Consider the following 24,580-nt stretch of genomic DNA (forward strand, 5'->3'; position numbering starts at 1 on the left):
TACATATGAATAGCAATTATCAGATTATACAAACATTTACAAACAATAATATCACTCAAACAGATGAGATATTATCAAATTATACAGAAAATCAATGCATTGACAATAATTGTCACATAAATACCAATGAGATGCTTATCTCAAACCATTTAAACAGTGATCAGCAAAACAAATTGCATGCAATCCTAACCAAACATTCAAACATATTCTCGATAAATAAATACGACATCGGGTTAATAAACACCGAAAAATGCACAATAAATATCACAAACAATGTCCCAATAAATTTACGTCCGTATCGGTGCTCACCATCGGATCAACAGGTAATCGATGATCAAATCGATAAATTACTAGAAAAAGGATTTATTAGGAAAAGTGTCAGTCCATACAGTTTCCCTATAACTCTCGCTTACAAAAAAGACGAGGGTACAAAAAGCCGGCTAACCATAGATTATAGGAAACTAAATAAAATTACAATTCCCGACAATTTTCCGTTCCCGCTATTCAATGACATTGTAGACAAACTCATAGATTGTGAGTATTTCACAACCCTAGACATAACTAGTGGTTTTTGGCACATAAGAGTTGACCAAAAAGATATACATAAGACAGCATTTGTCACTACAAATCAACACTACGAGTGGCTAACTATGCCGTTCGGCTTCAGGAACTCTCCTATGATTTTTCAGAGAGTTATACAAAATATATTAATTAAATATAATTTAAATAATTTTGCTCATAATTATTTAGATGATATCATAATACATTCAAAATCATTAACTGATCACATAAAACATATTGAGAAAACATTAAGTGCATTAAAGTGCGAAAACATAAAATTAAAATTAACAAAATGTAAATTTGCAAAAAATACTGTAAAATATTTAGGTCATTATATAACTAAAAACAAATACACACCAATAAATGATAACATTATTGCAATTAAAAATTTCCATAAAACAAATACAGTTAAACAACTGCAACAATTTTTGGGAAAAATCAATTTCTATTATAAATTCATACCAAATGCATGCAAACAACTAAACCCATTATATAATCTACTCAAAAAAGATACTCAATTTAAATGGGATACCGAATGTGAAAATTCATTCAATTGGGTTAAAACATACCTAACAAACAAACCAGTCTTATCTATATATGACGCAAATAAAGAGTGCATACTCTATACCGATGCCAGCAAAATAGGTACCGGAGCCGTGCTTAAGCAGATGCAAAGTGACGGTAAACTACACCCGATAGGCTACTTCTCTCGTAAGTTATTAAACTATCAGAAAAACTATAATGTCTCAGAGCTTGAGTGTCTAGCACTTATCCAGTCGCTCGACTACTGGCACCATTACCTCTACGGTAATCAAGTGATTGTATACTCAGATCATAACCCATTAAAGTGGTTAAACTCAATTAAAAAACCGACAACACGTTTGTTCAATTGGGCTCTCAGGATAGGACAGTATAATCCTGATGTCAGGTATATTACTGGTAAAACTAATATCGGTGCAGACCTATTGAGTAGAAACCCTGTACTCGAAGGTAATGATAAATACTGTACTACAAAATTTCTCAATATATTAGAGCTAACAGATAATTGTCAAACATTACCAATAAATATCATAACTACAGACATAATAGTTGAAACACAAAAACCATTCATTAAAATATTACCCAAACATTGTATTCTTGAAAACAATATCATAATCAGACAAAAGGCTGACACCAAACGTATATACATACCCGACCCGCTCATACCTAAACTATTAAGTATTGTTCATAAAAATTATGGTCATATAGGTGCTCATGCTATGACACAATTGATTTGTAGCGCATATTATTTCAAAAATATACACAATCATATCAATGATTATTTAACCAAATGTTTAGTTTGTCAAACAAATAAAATTAGTAGAAAACAAAAGTTGGGATCACTGTCCCAAATAGGTCCGGCACAGCAACCGTTTGATATCATATCCATTGATACAGTCGGTGGTCTGGCCGGGTATTACTCAAAGAAACAGTATATTCATGTAGCTATTGATAACTTCAGTCGCTTCCTATGGACTACCGCTTCCAGTACTCAAAGTGCTAAGGATTTTATACAATTAATCAAAAATGTTTGTCAAACACATAAACCAAAACTAATTCTGGCCGACAGGTACACAGGTATCAAAAGCAATGAATTTTGTAATTTTCTTGAAAAACACAACATTAAAATCATGTTTATTACAACAAATTGCCCGCAATCTAATGGGTTATGCGAACGTATAAACCAAACATTAATTACTAGACTTCGCTGTAAAATCAATGATAATAATCAATCAATTTGTTGGCCAAAATTACTAAACCATTGTACACACGAATACAACAATACAGTACATTCAACAACACAATACACCCCAAACTATTTATTATTTGGCGTCAAACCATTTGACCACTACATGTATGGATCTCAGGTTACAGTAGATAAGGCGCGAAAAAATGCATTTAAAAATTCATTAAATAGTCATACAGTGAACAAATCATATTATGATAGACAACATAATCCATTTGAATTCAATGTAGGAGACCTAGTATTAGTCGACTATAAAAATAAAATATCGCGTAAAAAGTTAGATCCATTAATGTGTGGCCCATATAAAATTGTAAAAAAATTATCTAACATATCATATGTACTAAATTGTGATAAGAAGGGCAAAAGTACCGACACATACCATATATCCAAACTCAGACCATACATACCTGAAGGGATGTCATAAAACCCAGGGATGTAAATATAGAAAAGTTATTTTGATGGGAAAAACTAATAAAAGTAAATATAACTAAATTTCAATCAATGTTCCCATACTTTTGACTATCTATTCCTAGAAACCTATTGTCGGTATCTCTCGAACAACCCTTTGAACCCAACCCTATGTACCACTTTTATCACAGTTTATACCTTAAAATATCAATTAAAACTATTGTCACACACATACACAAACACACATACATTCATTTCAATTATATCTTATACACAGATATCATACATATTTCTAAAAATAAGACCACACTTTGAAATGTGGGTCAAACTGACCTTCCAGTGGCCAACCATTCAATACATTTTATTATATGTTAAAACCCTATATAAATGTATGTCAACCAATAGATACGTATGCGTTGTATACCATAGTCTATGCTTATAGACATCATATCATATATGAAATACAAATATTTCATATCAAATGTATTTTCAATAATAAAGTTTTAAATAAAGTTTTTTCATTTTCACTCAACACATCGACTGCAATTCATTTCAATTGTTTTTTATAATTCATACCATATTTTACGCCACGACATATATATATATATATATATATATATATATATATATATATATATATATATATATATATAAATATATATTTGAATGGTTGTCTTAACTGTCTATAGTTTTATTAGTGATATATATAGAGTATATTTATATATATGACACATATCTGTTTGTTTGATATTCCCTAAAGTCTTATTAAATCAAACAAAAAGATTGGTTTAAATCTTGAAGAGTGTGTATGTGTTATCATATTGTTGTTAAAAAATGACATTTATTTGGAATCAAACACTTTTTTATAAAGATTTTTATAATATCTGTGATAATATATCAACTTTTTAGTTATATTTACAATTACAGTATAATATATCTTATTATGTTATTAATAATTGTATAAATTGAATTTTAGTTATTATTGTATTCACTGTAAGTACAATTTAATTTAAATGCAGTTTAAATATTTCATAAGTAAATGCAGACTTCTATACAAAAATTATATTTTTTTAACTCAAATATTTTTGTTATATAGTAAGTGCACTCAACCTATGATTTATATTATTGTATATAAAATTTTACTGATATCACTTCACGATATACTTTTCTATCCTTTAATATAGATATAAGCCATAAGTTATAAGTTATAACATACAGTAAACACATTATTTTGTATATGTTTGCCCACTTTCTCTCATAATGTTTGCAATGAATAATAGTAAAGTCAATATATTTTTCATATCAGTAAAAATTATAATATAAGTTATATACTTTATGCTATATATATATAGCCATTGATGCGATACAATACACAAAGATTAAATCGATTTTTGCTGTTGTATTTAAATGCTAATAAATAACACACGAAAAAAGTTTGAATGTTTGTTAGTTGTGTTATATAATGTCAAGTTATATATCATATATCAATATTTATGTAAATAAACTTTTTTAAACAAACTTATTCCATCCTTTTAAAGTTAGTTTAAATTGAATAAAAATAATTTTTTTAACATTGTATTGTAAATTGTATTGACTATTAAATAAATTATTTTGAAAAATAAAAATTTTTATTTCTTTGGTTGACGGCTCAAACTTTATTTTTAATAAATATCAATATTTAAAAATCAATTCAAGTGATTCACTGAAATATACACATATAATATATATTTATTATAATTAAACAAAATTTATAAATATATTGATTTATACTGTAACACTGCTTTGAGAAAACAAAATAAAAACAATAACAAAAATGCATAAATTTAAAATAGCTATTTAAACTATTTATGCAAATTTTGTAGTTATAAATAAACCATTTTTTGATAGATTTAAGATTTAAAAAATATATATACTTTAGAAAACAAATGGAATATACTGTAGTATATCTATTGAATAAATCAAAAGTCATTTCTTGTTAATATATATATAATATATATATATATATATATATATATATATAATGTATAAGTCATTTTAAATATTGTTATTATTAATATTGTTATTACACATAAAACATTTGAGTGAATGAACTGTAAGAAATTTTTTTTTTTGAAAAATTTCTAATAAAATTCAATACACATTGTGTATATCCTGTATGATTGTATGTGCGCTTAAAAATCTCTATGCCTTTCAAAAGTCAAACTAATTTATTATTGAGTTAATGGTTGAGAGAATCCAAAATTTTCTAAAAATCTACTTTATATATATATTATTTAATATATACTATATATATATATATATAGTTATACATCATATATATATATATATTTAACTGAATCCGAAAAACTGTATTTTGAATTAACAGTACAATTGTTTCTAAATGCCAGTGAAAACCACTAATATGTACAACAATTTTATGAAAGACAGAATGAGTTGAGAATTTTGAACAGTTATTATAACGAAAGACATGGCATAACTCTGTGGGGGAAAGTTAGCTCTTTTGGCACTAATATATATATTATATATTATTAGATTAAATCTCATATTAAGGTCTAGTGAAATAGCCTTAAGTCAAAAGAAATAAAAGAGAAGCAAACTTTTAATTACAGCGAAGCCTACAAAACTCCAATGGCTTATACAGATTGAATGGATAGTTATGTGAGAAATGAGTCACTGATTATAATTGAATGCAATCTGTTTTGCTGTTAAATCTACAGTCCATTCGCTTGAATGAATATTTTTGTATTCAATAAAATCTCTATTCAACAACAAAAAAATCTCATTTCGTTTTAACATTTAGATATTTATACGAATATTTTACAACTAACTTATGGCTAACTGTCTTTTAAATTGTCACATAAATTTTGGGTTTGCTTTATAATTGCAAACAATTAGTTTTGTGTCTCTTTAAAACATACATACAATAAGACAGAGTGTGTTTGAGAGAGAGAGAGAGAGAGAGAGAGAGAGAGAGAGAGAGAGAGAGAGAGAGAGAGTGAGAGATAAGAAATAACAAACTTTTAATTAAAGTGTCTATCGATTAGTGACTTATCTATCGATTCTGTCAATCATTTTGTTTGATTGCACTGAATATTCTGTATAATCTCTATAAACAAAAATGTTTGTCCAATAATATTGACATTTCATTTACCAATTTATGACATATTTTTATTTGACGACTGAGTTGAGGCAATTAATTGAACCGACAATATTTGGCACATTCATGATATTATGGATTAATTGTGAAATCCATTTACGGGATTACAGTTCGTATATATCTGTATGTGTAACATATGTGCTGCATATGACAGAGCCAGCTCTGATCCCTTGGTATATATCAATATATCCAATATATATAATCATCATAAACGTCACGGACCAGTAGTATTGATGCGTATTTCAAAGATTGGATGTATTGAGAGAAAGAGAGAGAAAAAAACATAAATTCAACGGAATAAGTAATGAATACTTCATTTACCGAAACTGATAGCACCGGCCAGTGCTCATAGTATTGGATTTCGATGGTGTGGCCATTCATTTACCTCACCATCCATTCATACATTCATTGATCTCACACATGAACTGCACCAGTATTTTGACCAAACACTGTGTGACGTTATATTATATAGATTACTGATATACCCATTCCTTGTAATATTATATACTGTTCTCTATCACAATCACTTCGCCAATTCCTATGTGAAAGTGTATGTACACTGAACTACAAGTGCATACATGCATTGCATTGTAAACTGTTGTGATTTTCTCATTTATTGCACAATTCTCTCTCTCTCTCTCTCTCTCTCTGCTTCTTTCACTCACTCACTCACTCACTCACTCACTCACTCACTCACTCACTCACTCACTCACTCACTCACTCACTCACTCACTCACTCACTCACTCACTCACTCACTCACTCACTCACTCACTCACTCACTCACTCACTCACTTCACTCACTCACTCACTCACTCACTCACTCACTCACTCACTCACTCACTCACTCACTCACTCACTCACTCACTCACTCACTCACTCACTCACTCACACACACACACACACACACACACTCACTCACTCACTCTCTCACTCACTTTCAATGATTATATTTCCATTTCTGTTATAATTTTATTGGATGGACACACATATTGTATTGCCGTAGAGTCTGGACATACATTTGGGTTCAATTAATGATAGCAAAAACAGCACAACATATAATCTGTTTACACGACACACTTGTCCTCATTTATTATTTTCATCACTTTCATACACAACAATATTAATGTTACATTTATATGTATTGTATGGCATACTATGGTACACAATATCCTTATCATCCAAAACTAAGTTGTCATCAATTTTTTGTGCTATTATTGTTGTCATTCATAGAGTTGACTTAATCTCTAACTTTTTTCTCACTTTTATATAATTATATTTTTATTTATTATGTTATATAAATAATATAAACTATTAAAGTATTTATATATTTTTGTCGTATTATTATTATAGCAAAAACACATATGTATAGAAAAAATGTAATAAACATACAATAAAAATTTTTAAATAAAAATTTTTAAATGATTATATTTTTAAAGTATAATTATATATTATTTACAGTAATTAAGACATTTTCTAACTTGTCTAAAAATGTTAATTAGATTAACTAAGATTAATATATAATTGTTATTATAAATTTCTACTAATTAGTGAATTAAATAGTTTTAATACAAATGAATAATAAATAAAATATAAATAAAAATTAATCTAATGTGTGTTTTTTATAATACAAAATTACTAATGTATTTATATTTTTATTATATTTGTTTCTACAGGGAATTGTATGCATAGATAATCGCAACTACTGGTTGTGGACCCACACGGGAAACACATATAAAATAGACAGACATTAATTGTGAAGCCGTGACTACAAATACTAAACTGTAAGTAATGCCACTGTTTTTAATGTTTGATATGTTTTTAACATTATATTGATATTTTTGGGCTATTATTTTGTAACTCATCTCTAATGCAAGTGCATAGATAAACACACACATAAACATAAAAGCAAATTAAAACAATTAGTGTTAATGGTGTTGAATATATTGTATGATATGTTTTTAATATAAGTAAATGATTGTCACCCATAAATGTAATGGCATTTCATCACACAATTCAATATTTGAATTAACAATATTTTTTTTATTTGACTATTTTTTTACTATAATATTTGCCATAAATTGTTATACTACTGTATAATATACAATAGTAATAATGCTGTACTAATAATACTAATTATATAATATACAGTATTATACCAATTTTATTGCAAAATAATATTTTATGTTTAATAAATTTATACCTGTCCATTTGGTTATAATTACCAATAAATACAAATATAACTAATCACACATGGGTCATTTTTATAAATCACTTTTGGATTACTTAATAAAAATTATTGCCCAAACAGTTTTGCCGATACCATATAATATGTAACTATAGTATATGATAGAGTAACTAATAAGCTTCTAATAATAAACTGGGAATTACAGTCATAGCACAGTTGGCTCAATGGTATGTTATGCCAGTGCCTGTCAATAAACAGTGAACAACAAAAAAAACATAAGAAAAATGTACTATATTATTGTGTGTGTGTGTGTGTGTGTGTGTGTGTGTATGCCTTGATAAATTATGGCACATCTACCATGAATTAAGGCACCAAACAAAACATACCATAAAAATAATGGCAAACTTCATATGTGTCACAAATATTGTATTACCAATTAATATGTGTTAAGTCTTATTTTTACCGAACAAAACATAACATAAAATACAAAAACATGTGAAACACTATTTTTTAGGGTATTTCTGACATAAAATGTTTTTAAAAATATATATTCAATACATTTCCGTTTATGTATAAAATAAGTATATATTTTAAATGTTCGTAAATAAAAATTTGATAATTAAAGGAAAAAGGAAAGTTACAATTGATATGTTATTTGGCCCTAAAATAATGTATTGATAATACTGTAAATTTATGACAACACCTTTTCCTACTATTATGTGTTTTTGTGTTGTCGGTCACTAAACAAATCAAATGTAATTTCATTCAACTATATCATAGAGTTATAACTTTTAAGCATTTAAGTATCAATGATTTTATTAATCATCATTTTTGATAAAAGTTAAGTATATTAAACATATTTTATATTATTGTATCAAATCTCTCTCTCTCTCTCTCTCTCTCTCTCTCTCTCTCTCCCTCTCACTCACTCATTCATTCATTTTTCGCACACATGTAATTGAAAGGACGGTCGTCTCACAACTTCTAGTGCCTAATATCCGGCAGCTGTTGCCTATATGTTGTCTACTGATGTATGAATTGCAATACATTTTACAAAATAAGAAATAAAAAGACCTTTTTTCATAAGCTTATACAGCATATGTATGACTATTAAATGAAAGCACCGGTGTTTAGCAGCTGCACACACACACACACCAACATTGACTACACTCCCTCATATATCTCTTCCTCAGACAACCTCTCTTTTTCACTCTCAAGTGAACTAATACTCTCTTTACTCATTAAGTCATCATTTGTGTGCATTCACACTGCTATTTATATCAATATGTATAGTATACCTACCGGTCTCTCTCTCTCTCTCTCTCTCTCTCTCTCTCTCCTTAATTTTAAAAGAGACTGATATTTCATGTAAATATTGTCTTTATCTTATGTGATGTCATCCGATATGTGACAACCCATTGCATCATAGATTAAGTCTTTGTTTTTATGTTCAAAAGCAATGCTATTGCTATTAATAGTCGTCATAAATAGCTTTTAATGTTTTTTAATGTATTTGCCATTCATTTAGGAAAAAAGTTATTTCGTTATTTGCTATTTGGCAGCAATTTGTTTAAATTTGCTATTAAATTAAATCTAATATAAATTTATTTTACTTTTTGCAAATAATTTTATATCTCTAGAGTCAATCTTTGGAGTTTTGAAACTTTTTTACATTAAAACTAATCAATCAATTAAATGTTAAAATAAGTTACTTTAGATATTTAGTGTTTATAGCAATACATTTTCTGATATCTAACAAATTGATATATTTTCAAAAGTAAATAACAAAATTTAGATATTTTTAAGATAAAAATTTATGTAAATATAAAACATCTAATAAATACTGTATATATATATATACTAAAATATTAATTAGTTTTAAAGTGTTTTAAAAATACATCGGTATTATTTACCCATATATAAAAAGTCTTGCATTTATTTATTTTACTTTAATTTCATTTAAAATTAAATATTTAATTAAAAGTTCTCAATTAAATAGTTTACCATTATATTAAACTATCAAAAAATTAATTTTGTTGCAAATAATATTACAGTTAACTTATTTGATATGTACGAGAGAAATATTTAATGATTTAAAAACTATTTGATTAAACGATATTTAAAGACAACAAAACATATCGATAAATCTATGAGAATAAAAGCTAAGAAAAAATTATAAAATTTATTTTAAAACCACTAATTAGTTGTAAAATAGTAAGTATTTATAAAAAAATATAATACAAATAAATTTAAATACTGCATAAAATATGACTCCTAAAAAACTAATTAAAAAAAATTATTTTTGCCACAAACCAAGTGGTGATTAGTCAGCAAAAAAAATAATGTGTTTTCAACTAAATATTTATTTCATGATATAGTAGTTAAATATAAATGTGTTGAGAATGAGATGTTTATTATTTTCTTGCATTTGTTTTTGTTGTTGTTATTTATATGTCCTGAAAAAATAACAGTCTATTTTATCACTATTTAAATTTAAAATAGTTATGAATATGCATTTTGATATTTAACAGTACATATATAGATATAAATTATATCATATAATAATCTAATGTATATTCTTTACTAAATTTATATTTATTTAAAAGATATACTGAATATTTGATATACTTATTACTGTAAATATTTTATAATATAACTTTTAAAATTATTCATATATATATAACATTATTTATTTATTTAATTACTAACATAAATAGTCTATTTATGTATGAAGGGTTAAATTACATATAAAATACAAAATATTAATATATCTTATTATATTATATTATAAAGTAATAATAGTATATTTTTTATGCTTTATATAGCCAATGAAAACTGAAGTTTTGTCAAATAATAAAAAAATTTGACTTATAATAAAATACTTGAAAATATTTGATGCCAAATATTGGAGGACAAACTATAATTTATAATATTAGTACTGTTATGTGTGTGTTGTGAGTGTGTGTGTGTGTGTGTGTGTGTGTGTGTGTGTGTGTGTGTGTGTGTGTGTGTGTGTGTGTGTGTGTGTGTTTGATGTGTGTATTTTCAAAGTCAAACTAAAGCAATGTGAGAATAAAAGAGCAAATCTTCAATTCAATACGTGATTGCATCCATTTTTCTGCTATTATTATAACACAAATACATATACTGTATATACATTTCATGTGTTATTTTTTAAAAAGCTTTTATTAGTTTTGATGTTTCCCAACACTAGCAGTCAGTCATATCCATAGCATCCACAGCCATATAAAGCATATCCTCATAAAATTGATAACTATCTCTAAATCATAAGAGATCTCTCTTTTACTGTCAACTCATACAATATTTTACTATAAATCCTAATTTTATTATATTACATATAAACTATATATAGTAAGTACACACACATCAAATGTAATTTAATATACATTATAGCATTGCTGCTTTTATATACATTTATATACATTTTTATAAACCCCATACATTTAAGCACCTATTTACAGCCCATTTTGTGTCTATGAATATTTTATAATATACATTTTGCACCCATTATAAGCATATAGTGTAGTGTTATAATCTAATATATTGCATTACATGTTAATAAATAGATTTGAAAATATACATTATATTTATATTTAAAAAAAACTCTGGTTAATGTATTTATTGAAATGGTACTTTAATTGATTGTCAATACATGTTACAGTTAACTACTATTATTAAATAATATTAAATTTGTTATATACTATGCACTAAACATTTCACAAAATAATTTATATAAAAACTTATATATAAAGCATTGTATATACAAAAGAGTATATGATATCAATAAATATGATATATATATGCAAGTAATTAATTGACTGCCAGTTGTTTGGCTTCTCATATCTGTTTGAAACAACGCAACAACAAAATCTATACAACATTTTCACTATAATAACTAAATATATAGTATTTACTGATTAAGTGAATGTATAATATTGAATAACATATGTGAAGCCCTGATTATAATGAACAAAACTACTGGGAAAAGTGAAACTAATATTATATTTAAGAAAATAGTCAGACAAACATATGATATATGTTTGTCTTCATAAACACTGAGAAAAGATTTAGCAAATGATGAATTGGTTGGCTCTCTCTCTCTCTCTCTCTCTCTCTCTCTCTCTATGTGCAAGTATTGTGTGACCCAAACATATAGTCACCAATAAAGTGATGTCTTATTTCATATTTCAAAAAAATGATTGATATTAACATTTGATGATCGATTCATAAGTTTATAGCTATTGACTTAAATACATGTTTTTGTTTCTGTATTGTAAATACTTTTATTCAAAATATTTATTATGAATTAAACCAATTGAAATCAAAAATATTTTATATTAAATATATATATATATGAAAATAAATCTCAACTTTGAAATTTTTGATCTTTTCAATACACTAATAATTATGCATTTATTCACTATTTGTTTTGTTTTAATGCAAAAGTCATGTCATATGTAAATACTATTGCTTCACACTATCGATTAACTTATGTTTCCATTAGACAGTATATGGACTGTAATCTCAATAAACTGTAATATCTTTTAGTCATATTTGAAATCTTGTTTTTCATCAGTTGATGGGTATATATGTATTTTTAGACCATATACTGTATTATGTATATGAATTAGTTTGCATACATGTGCACACATCGGTCACTGTACCCGATAACTATCTTCGAGGGTTATGGCAGTATAATCCCAAAACATTTATATACAGAATATATATATTTATACATATTTTGATGAAAATCTCTCATTTCCTATAGTTTCCGGTTACATCAATTTTGATATAATCCTAATTTCATACAATATTCCCTCATTATATTATCGCTACTATTCCAGTACTGGTGGGATCAGTAAATCTTTTTTTTGTTGTATTATAATTATATGTTTGAAATTAATGAGACACTAATTAAATGCAGTGTGAAAAACAAATTTGTTTTTTATTACTATTTAAATAACAAACACATATATCTAACAAGCAATTATATGATATATAATGCACTATATATTATATATATTTGTTTTCTACAACACATACTTATCATTATAAACAAAAATAAATTTAATTTAACACAAATACAGTGTACAATATATCACAATATGTGTGTCTGTTTGTAAAATTGTCTGATATCTAATAAAACAGTTATCTAATTTGTTAGCACAAAATTATGTCTCAACTTTTTTCCAGTCACTGAGATATATGACTATCAGCTCCCATGACTTCAATAATAATAATAAATATTTTTATTTAGGATACTTATGTGTATGATATATATATATATATATAAATTGAGAGCACAGGCAGTTAAGTGAGAATGATATGTTGTTGTCTTAATTTGTTCATTAAAATAGATATTTGTGGCACAGATTATACAATATAATGTGTGAGTGTGTCTCCAAAAACTTACTCTCTTACGTCAGGACATCCCATATACTTATATCATACATATGTGACGATAAGTACGGTATATGTATAGTACAGTAGAGTGTATTGTGTCAGTTGAGGTTTGTGACAGCACTTATTTTGGGCGCCCATATAGAGGGATTCAGAGGGATGTCGACATCAGACACACACACATAAATACATACAGACAAACTTGGAGACCGGTATTCACGCGCCACTCTCGCGATAGTTTGCCAAAGGAGTCCCTTTAGTTTGGATTCAGCAGTCAATTGTACTGTCAGTAGTATACAGTAAACACGTTTTGCAAGTTGGGCTGACACTGGAGTGGTGCTCCCCTTCCCTATTTTTGAGAGACCGGAGCGAGAGACAGAAATACAGTAAACGAGTACTGTATATGTTAGGAGTGCCAGTCAGTCAGTTAGTGTTTGTGTGTCGATGAGGATGCATAAGAGGGCATCCATACAATTACCTGCTGGAGCGCACCAAACAACAATTCGTTTGCCAGCTCACACCGTTTGCCCTAACAGTGCTGTCCGTCCGAAAAGTTCAGTGCCATTGAATTATATTTATAGACAAAACGGGTTACTATCTAACGGTGGTCAGTTAGCTCACTATCATCTGTTACCTTATGTGCCATTAGTTTGGTGTCCAAATCAATCCAATATTCTCAACTCAAATTTACAATTATCGGCCGTATTTTACGTACCGGTGCTTAATATTAATCATTGCTATCAACATTTATGTCAATACTGGCCCTCAATTGTCCACTTGACTGACATTAATACATTGTCTTATTATCAAAATTATCTCATGTATACTAACCCATCTACATCTGGATCTAATGGATCTAATATTTCTTCATCGAATTCATTACCAACTTTGCCATTACCGGTGCCAATGGACACAACTACTTCTCCCTATACTCATAGGTATTGTCATAAAATAATTAATTATAAACTTTTTATCAAAACATTTCTATCGACATATGATTATAAATATATAATTAACTCTCGACTATAAAGTCTGGTTTCTAATACAAAACTATCATTTAATTTGATGTGTGAGACAAAACACAACTGGTGTCCAACAAAACCATAAAAGAGACAAAAATTATATTATTGTTGACTTTTTTGATGTCTTTTCTCTATTTTCTATCTATTGTTGCACTCAAATAGCGACAACAATAACAATAACAAAATGTTTTTATTATGTGTTTTATTATGTTTGGTATGTATTTTGCATGTGTTTTGCTCTCAAAAATACTATCATTGAAATGATGGCCTATTATTCTGATATTAAATGCCAAGAATTGTATTTATAACCAGAATTTCATTTGTTTTATATATATATTGCTGTTATTTGTGTTGTCTGTCTTAATGTTTGCTTATTTTATTTATTATACATCTAAGTATTTATCCATTACTTCATTATTATTTGTTAAACAATATATACTATATTGATATATGATATAAATAATGTTATATAAATTTATATATATGAGATGTTTTGGTGCAGAGATCAAATTTATTTTACAACTATAGATTATCTATGAATTTTTGGATTATAATACAAAAAACAACAACAAAAACTATATAATTATTTGTTTATATAATTGTTTTAAAAATAATGTTTAATCAATATTTGAATTCCTATTTATATGTGATATTTATTTTACGTATAAATCAATATATTTATTGATATATTAAAACCATACATCGTTTTTCTTTAGTATATACTGTCTATATTGGAAATATGGTATAAATCTTTACAAAAATACCAACAAAATAATAATTGCTTATAAATTATTGGGAATTAACAGGAAATATCATAAGTAACGAGTAGTCCTCATTCAATCATTCATTTATTATTTGTTTTATTTATTTTATAACAACATTTTTCATACGGGATTAAACATCTAACAAGCAATCCATATAAATGGCCAGTTATTACCAAACACACGATATAACTGATGCCTAAAAAAATTTATTGTTAGTCATAACATACACAACATAACACATATATTGTACATCTTATATACGGTATATATATATATATATTATGAAAGGATCGTTAGATTTAACACATAGAGTATATGGCATAAATGTGCGGACATATAACACATATATATATTTGCCGATGTGGTGGTGGTGTGTCTGTGTGTGTGATATTACCAAAATTGCCAAAAAATACATTACAATCCACTAAATTAACAAATTTATGATGTGTTTGATAACTAAACTGTAAATTTATCGCCACTTTATTGTTTGGTGTAAAAACGCTCTCCAGTTTCCTGCTTAACCTTATAAGTTATATACAGTACAACCCTTTTATACTCTATTGTTGTTATTATTATTATTTTTTGTATAAACATCTGTCCGTTTTATTGAATGACAGCTCCTCTTCTATCAATAAACTGACAATTATTATATAGATTTTATATATTGTTATATATATAGTATTATCGATGACTTTTGAATATTTGTTAACATTTCATATATGAAATTCATATAAAATATTGTTATCAATATATATATTATTGTTATTAATTGTTTTTTGAAAATATAAATTATTGTTTCTTTTAATGATATTTTATTTTCATTTTACTATTTAAACATAAAACTATAACAACAAAATATAACTTAAATTTGCCATATATTATAACTAAAAACATCATAAATGTTGTATTTCATTAAAAACATTAATAGTTAGGAAAAAATACATCAATAAATAGGAAAATATATACATTTTTTCAACAATAACTGTAAATCCATTGTTCATTTCAAGTCTACAGAAAAATAACTGCCAGTCCTTTGCCATTAGTTTACCCAAAAAAAACTTACTGTCCGTTCATTTTTCATTAGTATATAATCCCGTGACTCAATCCATTTACAATATTACTCCCGAAAGCTTACAAAAACAACACGTGCTGTTGATGGCTGTACTCGCTATGCCTGTGCTCTCAAACACTCGTTTTTATCATTATATATCAATATTTATTTCCTAAAAAATATATACAGATTTTTCCAACATTTTTTTTGCTCATTTTTTACTCATATTTTTTTGTATGTTTGTTATTTTTATTAAATTACAACAAAAGTAATCTAAATTTTTCTAGCATTTGTATTTTGATTATTAAATGAGATGTATTTTTTACGTAATAGTATTTATCATATCCTCTCTCTCTCTCTCTCTCTCTCTCTCTCTCTCTCTCTCTCTCTCTCTCTCTCTCTATGCTTATATAAAATATCATTATGACATTGTATTATATCATTTATTTCTTTGTTTTATTTCAAACAACAGCTAATAAAGTGTAGAAAATTGTTTGAAAGCATTTGACTATCGATTATATATTAAATTATATGGATATTCATTCGCTTAATGTTTTTCATTCTCCTTCCAAACAGTGTTTCTCTCATTTATTACTTTTTTTTGTGAACACATTATTTAGCTATTGTACTGAAAAGCTAATGTCTATATTTTATGTGTTAATTTTTTTAGTTATCGATTTTTTTGCTTAAAAAAATTAATGGGTATTAGCTTTAGCTTTTAATAGATATGTTTATATAATATATTTATATATTACATTTTTCAAGCATATTAATAATAAACATCATATAATAAATATGATATAAGTTTATTGTGTGGCATAAATTTAAGACTAATTTTATATATGAAAATTGCATTTTTTAGTATATGTAAGAATAGGCGATATAATGATATGCAATGAATTTTCAAAATCAAAATTTTTCTCTAAATATAAAGCGTTTCTTAAAAAATACGATTATATTGTTTGTCAAATATATAGAAAATGTTAGTATAGTTTGTGACTACCTTTAACCCCTTGAGGGCATACTTTCTATTTCAATTGTTTGACAAACATTTCACACTTATATATATTTTTTTATCCAATAATTTATATAATATTTTTTCTGATGTTTTACAAAAAAATATTTAACACATACACACAACTATTTTTGTCAAACAATAAGTTTATGTGTCTATAATATTGTTGGATGTTTTCTAGAAATGCCTTAAGAGGAATGTTATGTTTTTTACGAAAGAATGTCTAAAAATATTATCCCAAAAAATGGTTTGTTATATGTATTATATATTTTGCACATACATTCATATTATACCATTAAAGACTAAGACATACCATCACTTCAAATATAAATACTTGGCTTTTAATTTTCTACAAAATAATAAGCTTTTTATTTATTTCTATTTACATATTTGTAGATATATTTATATATAATAGCATATTTGCGACAAAAAAAACTTTATTCATTTTATATTTATAACTATTTGCCTACACATATACCGTATACAAACACATACCGCATATAATATCAAAAAAGTAATGTTTGTATTAAACTTGTATTTTCTTTCTGCAATCCAATAGAGATTTGTGTGTGTTTTCTGAGGTTTTCATCGCAAGTAGTATATATCATATATGTATATATATATTATATGTCTTTATACTTTATATATATATACTGTATATTTATACATCTACTGTATATACATATATAAAAATAAATATATTTAAGTTTTTGCAACAAAATTTTTTTATTCACAAAATATGTATGATAAATTGCTACCACTATTTTTCACAAGCAATGCCTTGACTTTATATACATATATATAACTTATATATTTTATGTGTTATAAAAATCTATAAATTTTAGTCACAACTAAAATAAATCACTGGCACGAAAGATATTTGTTGTGTTGAAAATTTATAGTCAGCTGTTTTGATAGTACAGTATTATATATATATTTTTTTTGTTTAAAAGATATAATTGAATAGTTTTTTCAAAGTTTTAGTCCCCTTTCCGTTAAAATAATCCCTTTTCTTTAGCACCCATTCCCCAACAATTTCCATAAAATATTTTAACCATTTTTAAATATATATATAAATTTTGATTTATTATTTGTGATAAACGTGAAAAGTGTGAAATTGCAATACTTTAATTTATAAATAAGTTATTATATATATATATATATATAGCTAACATTCTTAAATAATTTATTTTATATGTTGTCTATTATGATTAATATTAATATCACGTTTTTAAGTCATTGATCATTAAATATTATAAAGTCTTTATTATATTTATAAACTATGATATTTTTATAATTAAACTATTAAACCACTGGAAAATATTATGTAAATAGTATTTATTTATTTTATTTGGTTCACAGAATCTTTATGTTAAGAATTTTCAGATTCTTAATTGAAACCAAAATTGGAAAAAATGATTTTAATGTTATGTGTGGAAAATAAACGTATACTTTTCTATATATTGATATCTATTTATTATTATTATATACAGCATTATTTAGTATTATATATATATATATATATATATATATATATATATATATATATATATATATATATATATATATATATATATATATATATATATATATATATATATATATATATCAGTAATACATGATATACTATTGTAAAATTATCGGCTGATCCTCTCTGACTCATTCCTTAACATTGTTTTGTGTGGTGTATTGTATAACTCATACGTGTTTTATATACTAAACATCCACAAAAAAACTGACAAAAATCTTTTTATTTTTGTGTGGACTTAGATATTGGTGTAAATACTTTAATATATCACAGTATTTGATTTAATATCTAAAACCAAAGTTTACTTTTATTATAAAATATACTATAATTTTGTTTGTATTAAAAATTATTTAATGATATCTCTATTTTTTAAAATAAAAGTTTTTATATTTTTTCAAAATACTATCTTTGATAAGTAATATTAATAATAATTATGTATAAATATTAGCACTATTTTATGAATTATATTAATTAGTATTTATGTGATATTTTATATGTACTATTTAGAGATAAAATATAGATTAAAATCGTTGACACCATTGATGTCATTATGGGTACAGTGTATACACACATTTGCATATTATTATGAAAATGAGATTCAACAAAAAACTAATAAAAATTTGATGCAATTATTTTTGCTGACTATCTAATAAAATTAAATTTTTGCATAATTTTTGTTGAAAAATTATTAAAATAAAATTGATTAATTGCATTATTAAATTAAATTAATTTATATTTATGACGATATTTTCACACATCATTTAATTTAAATCTAATTTAAGTGATTTTAACTTTTTTTTATTCTAATGTATAAAAATCTTTACAATTAATAATTTTGACAATTATTGTGAACATTCTTTCAAAAAAATAAAAGTTTTTAGAAAATTATACTTTTCTAAGTAATATGTAATTAATATTTTTTTTAACTCAATTATTGTCAGACCAGTGCTATCTGACAATTGATGATATATTTGAAAATTTTTATTGGTCTGTAAAATATAACAGCTATTTTACAACAGCAACTCAACAATAATAACAAAATATTTGAAAAATATTTACAGTAACAAATATATATATATACAATATAATAACATATCATACAGTTTTGCCAAATCATTTATATGTGCCTCAAAAAATAAATATAAGTAATGATAAAATGGCACATATTTTTTCAATGATTCTCAACTATTATTGAGTGCGACCTCAGCTCACAACTAGTAATAAGTCATATATTTTATATTTCATATATAATTCTTTAGTGAAAAAAATCTTAAACATTATAACAGTCTCCAGTTTCATGATATCGACAGTGAATGTGTGTGTGAGTGTATGTTCGCTCAGTTAGCCATCAAAACATGCAGTTTTTCTCTCATTTAATATACTGTATAACACTCTTGAATCTGTCAAAAATTATTCGGTTGTATAAAAAATGGTGATATTATTTCAATTTTACTATTACTCTCACTGTTTCTTAAAAAAATATTATTTTATTTTTTATACGTTTATTGAGTGGAGAGTACAGTATTGAATAACTTAACCGTATATTTGATACTTGTATTAAAGTCGATACACAAAAATTGATTAGTTTTTTCTCTATAAAATGTAGATATTATATATATATATATGAAAGGATATCCATTAAATCCGCTCTCAAATATCCAATTATACTATACATAAAACTTATTAATTTAATAATAATAATAAAGATTTTTAATATGTTATATGAGTATATATTTTTGATATGCATTAATTATAATTTAATGAATATTTTCTATTACTTATAATAATAATAATACTATCACTTAGACATATACGTAACATATTTATAACATATAATTTAATAATTGTCTATTTTTCTGATTTATGGTTATTTATATGTATAAAAACTAATAATAATAATAATATGCTGTTATTAGCAATAATATCGTTTTTCATGTGACAATAATTTAATGAATATCTTTAAAAATTTAATATAATAGAGATATTAAAATGATTTAATTAATTGAATTTTTTAATTACTTTGTACACATCATTTAATATAATTTCATTAATACTATAAGAAAAATGCACTTAATAATTAATTATTTAGTATATTTATTATTTAAAAAATATATTTTTTATGTGTAACAATTTTGATACTTTTATATTTAATAAGATGTTAAGTAAATTTTAAATAATCGATAAAAATTTAATTTATTTTTTAGATAATAAAATGATATTTATTATTTCTATATATTTTTAAACGATAATGTATTTAATGAAAAAAAAATTTCAAATAAATAGTTTTTATTTTAAATGTCGACAACATTATCAATAACAACAACAATAGCAGTAATAACAACAACAACAACTGTAATAACGATAATCTACTGTCACTTGACTTTAAATGTCGAACCGTTTTATTAGTCGATTATATGAATGACAATAAAGAGTATAAGTGAATGACTTTTTGCTAAATAAGATGAAAGACTAATATAATATATATTGTAATATTATATTTATATATATATATAGAAGTATTATATATTGTGCACAAATTTAATGGATTTTTTAGTTACGGCTCTCTTTTTAATAATATTGGGAACTCTTATATATTTATTATATATATATATAAAATAGTCGTATTTTATTTTAATGACCATATTCTTCGCCAGTTTGTTAGTTCACAAAACTTATATAATAAAACAATTTTTGACTAATGATAATAATAATCGTAATATTAAAACGCAAAAAAAGACAATAATATATAAATGAAACGAAATGAATATACGAATTGTCAAAAAACTAATTTAAAAATATATATCTCCAGTAATATCTTTTAATTACGTATATATAGAAAATTAAAAAAGTTTTCTTTTTTATTTTTATATAAAAAATGAATATATATATATAATTCAATGGATAATAATATTAAAAATATGAAATATATGAGTTTGTATATAACTAATGAGTAAAAATCATGATACTAAGGAAAATAAAAATAGACTATAATTTTGTAAATGTGAATAATAATAGTAATTTAGATGCTATTAAACCGCAAATATTTTTCCGCCAAAAGAAACGAAATTCTTTTATATTAAAGAATAAAACATCAAATTCTTGAAGACATATAAATTCCGGGTTTGATATTTATATCTCATATTAAAGAATATTCTTTATTATTAAATATAATATTTTTAGAATAAAGATATAATACACATAATATTTATTAATTTTTATGTTTGATTACATCTTTAATCATTGAAAATGATATGATTGTGACCTCAACCTGAAGTTTATTTTTTGTTTTAAATTAAAAACATTTTATGTAGTAATTAAATATAATGAAAAAGTTACTTTTATAAAATTATGGATAATTAAATGTAAGATAGTTTAATATGTCTATAATATATGAAAGAAAATACTGTAAATGAAAAATATACAGACTATTAGTTTTAATAATAATAAAACAATGATAGCAATGAAACTAATAGTAATTAATATATTTTAAATTAATGTAAGATTCATAGAGTTTTTTTAATATAATAAATGTAGAAAATAATTTAAGAAATTGTCTTATATAATGACTTTACATTTACAAGTCTACAGTAATGTTAAAAAGTTTCGTTTTGCTTAATGTATAGTTATATGTATTTTTGTGTTTTTTTAATGAAAAAATAATGTTAAAACTATTTTATTTAAATAAATTACAGAAGGATTTATATATTATATAATGTTTAAGTTTATAACGATAAATGTATAAAAAGCTTATATTCATTATTACATAATACATAAAAAGAGTAGATGTCATGTCATTTCTTTTTAAATGAGTAAAAGTTTTTATTTTAAGTATTGTATTAAATGTAATGTATATCGTGTTAAATGTTTCTCTTTGTATTAACTGATTTTCTCGCATATAATAACAGAAATAATAAATATAATGAAAATAAATGAAAATAATTGTGAAACAACTTATCATTAATACTCGACTATACTATATATATAAATACACAGCAAGTGATAGAGTATGAGTGAGAGAGAGAGAGAGAGAGAGAGAGAGAGAGAGAGAGACTTGTTTTTCTCACTTATTTAAACATTATTAATGACTCTTTTTGTATTTGAAATGCAACAAACTTTTCAAAACTATCAGTATATTAGCCCCTATTAAATGAGTATTATATAAACAAGTTGTACGTGAAGTTTGTTTTAGTATCATTAGTATTGTTATTATGATTAGTGAAGAGGTAATTATTAACTATCAAAATAATTATTGTTCACTTATTTGAAACAAAACATTTGAAATACTATATTATGTGTTCATTAATAATATATATATTTTGATATATTTTACTATTTAATTAATGAGTGAATTTTTTATTTAAACATAAAATTTATGTTTCATTCAATATATATGTAATTTATAACATTTTTATAATCATTGAAAATATTGTATGTTCAATTATAATTTATTTATAATAATAAATTATTATTAATAATACTCTAGTTATTAAAATCAACCCAATAATTTCAGTTAAATTATTGTATCGTAATTATTAATATATCATTTGGTCAACGATTATTAGATATGGTTGAAAATTGAAGCATAACATGTGATCTGAAATATAAAATAATATATTATAAATTTAAATTATAAATACTTATTTGAATGTCATTTGATATTCAATCTTTTAAATGATGAAAAAACTGCAAAATTTATGCGATTTAAGTCAATATTTTTTTAGATATGATTGAAAAATCTTTTTATTAAATCTCATTTTCATCTCGTGTTTGTCAATGAAAAAATACAGTACATATAAAAACATCTATTTATTGGACACGCAATCCATATAATAATGACATTCATTGTTATGACTTACATACTGTACAGTATATACTATTATATATATATATATATATATAATATCTTCATAATATGATCTCAATAAGCCAACCAAACTATCTATCTGTTTATCTATCTATCTGTCTATGAATAAAATTCATGGATTAATGACATCTCTCACTAAATTGAATGTATTAATGCATTTATCATAATTATCTTGTCGTCTCTTTACGGCATATAATATGTATTGACTATTATATTAATATTGAGAGAAAAATAGGTAATACTACAGGAAAGTCATCACATTATGCCATAGTTTCTAATATTTGTGATGATATGCTTATAATAATGTGAGTTATTATTGACGGTATTATCGATAATTTTATTCAAACACACATTCACTCACTCACACAAGTCTCCATCAAAATATGATATTATTATTATTACTGTATTATTATTATTATTATTATTATTATTATTAAGTGATAGTAAAATGTATGGACCATACGGACCAATCAGTCATTCAACTTTGTTTATGTCTAATCCTTTTAGTTTTAAGCCACTAAACATGTTGTAATATATTCAATAATATTCACATTCAATAATACATAGTAAGTTATAAGCGTCTATATAAATGCATATAAATGAATAGAAATTTATGAATTCATCAATATTTATGAACATAAATTTTATATTGTTATATATTTATATATATATAAAAACATTGATGTTATATAAAATATTTTTATTCTAATTTTTTCCATTTTATTAAAACATAAAATCCTAAACGTTTTACTAATGATTTTAATCAAAATTGCTATAAATTATATATGTAATAAAATTCATTTATTCAACAAAAAGA

At 24.5% G+C, this 24,580-nt stretch overlaps 1 protein-coding gene across 2 annotated transcripts in view; it reads left to right on the top strand.

Moving 5' to 3' along the window:
- The first annotated feature begins 13,522 nt into the window (after nt 1-13,522).
- Nucleotides 13,523-24,580, top strand: part of LOC128957410 (protein gustavus-like) — a 34,164-nt gene continuing 23,106 nt past the window's right edge. The window contains exon 1 of one of the 2 annotated variants that reach the window (XM_054303155.1): nt 13,523-14,457. In XM_054303155.1, the coding sequence (XP_054159130.1) occupies nt 13,964-14,457 (494 nt within the window). In that variant the 5' untranslated portion in view covers nt 13,523-13,963. The remainder of the gene's footprint in view (nt 14,458-24,580) is intronic. The other variant, XM_054303154.1, reaches the window with a different exon arrangement.

The sequence above is a fragment of the Oppia nitens genome, unplaced genomic scaffold (assembly GCF_028296485.1).
Source record: "Oppia nitens isolate AA-2021 unplaced genomic scaffold, nextdenovo-longstitch-racon4-pilon3 scaffold3_pilon_pilon_pilon, whole genome shotgun sequence".
Taxonomy (NCBI): Eukaryota; Metazoa; Arthropoda; class Arachnida; order Sarcoptiformes; family Oppiidae; genus Oppia; species Oppia nitens.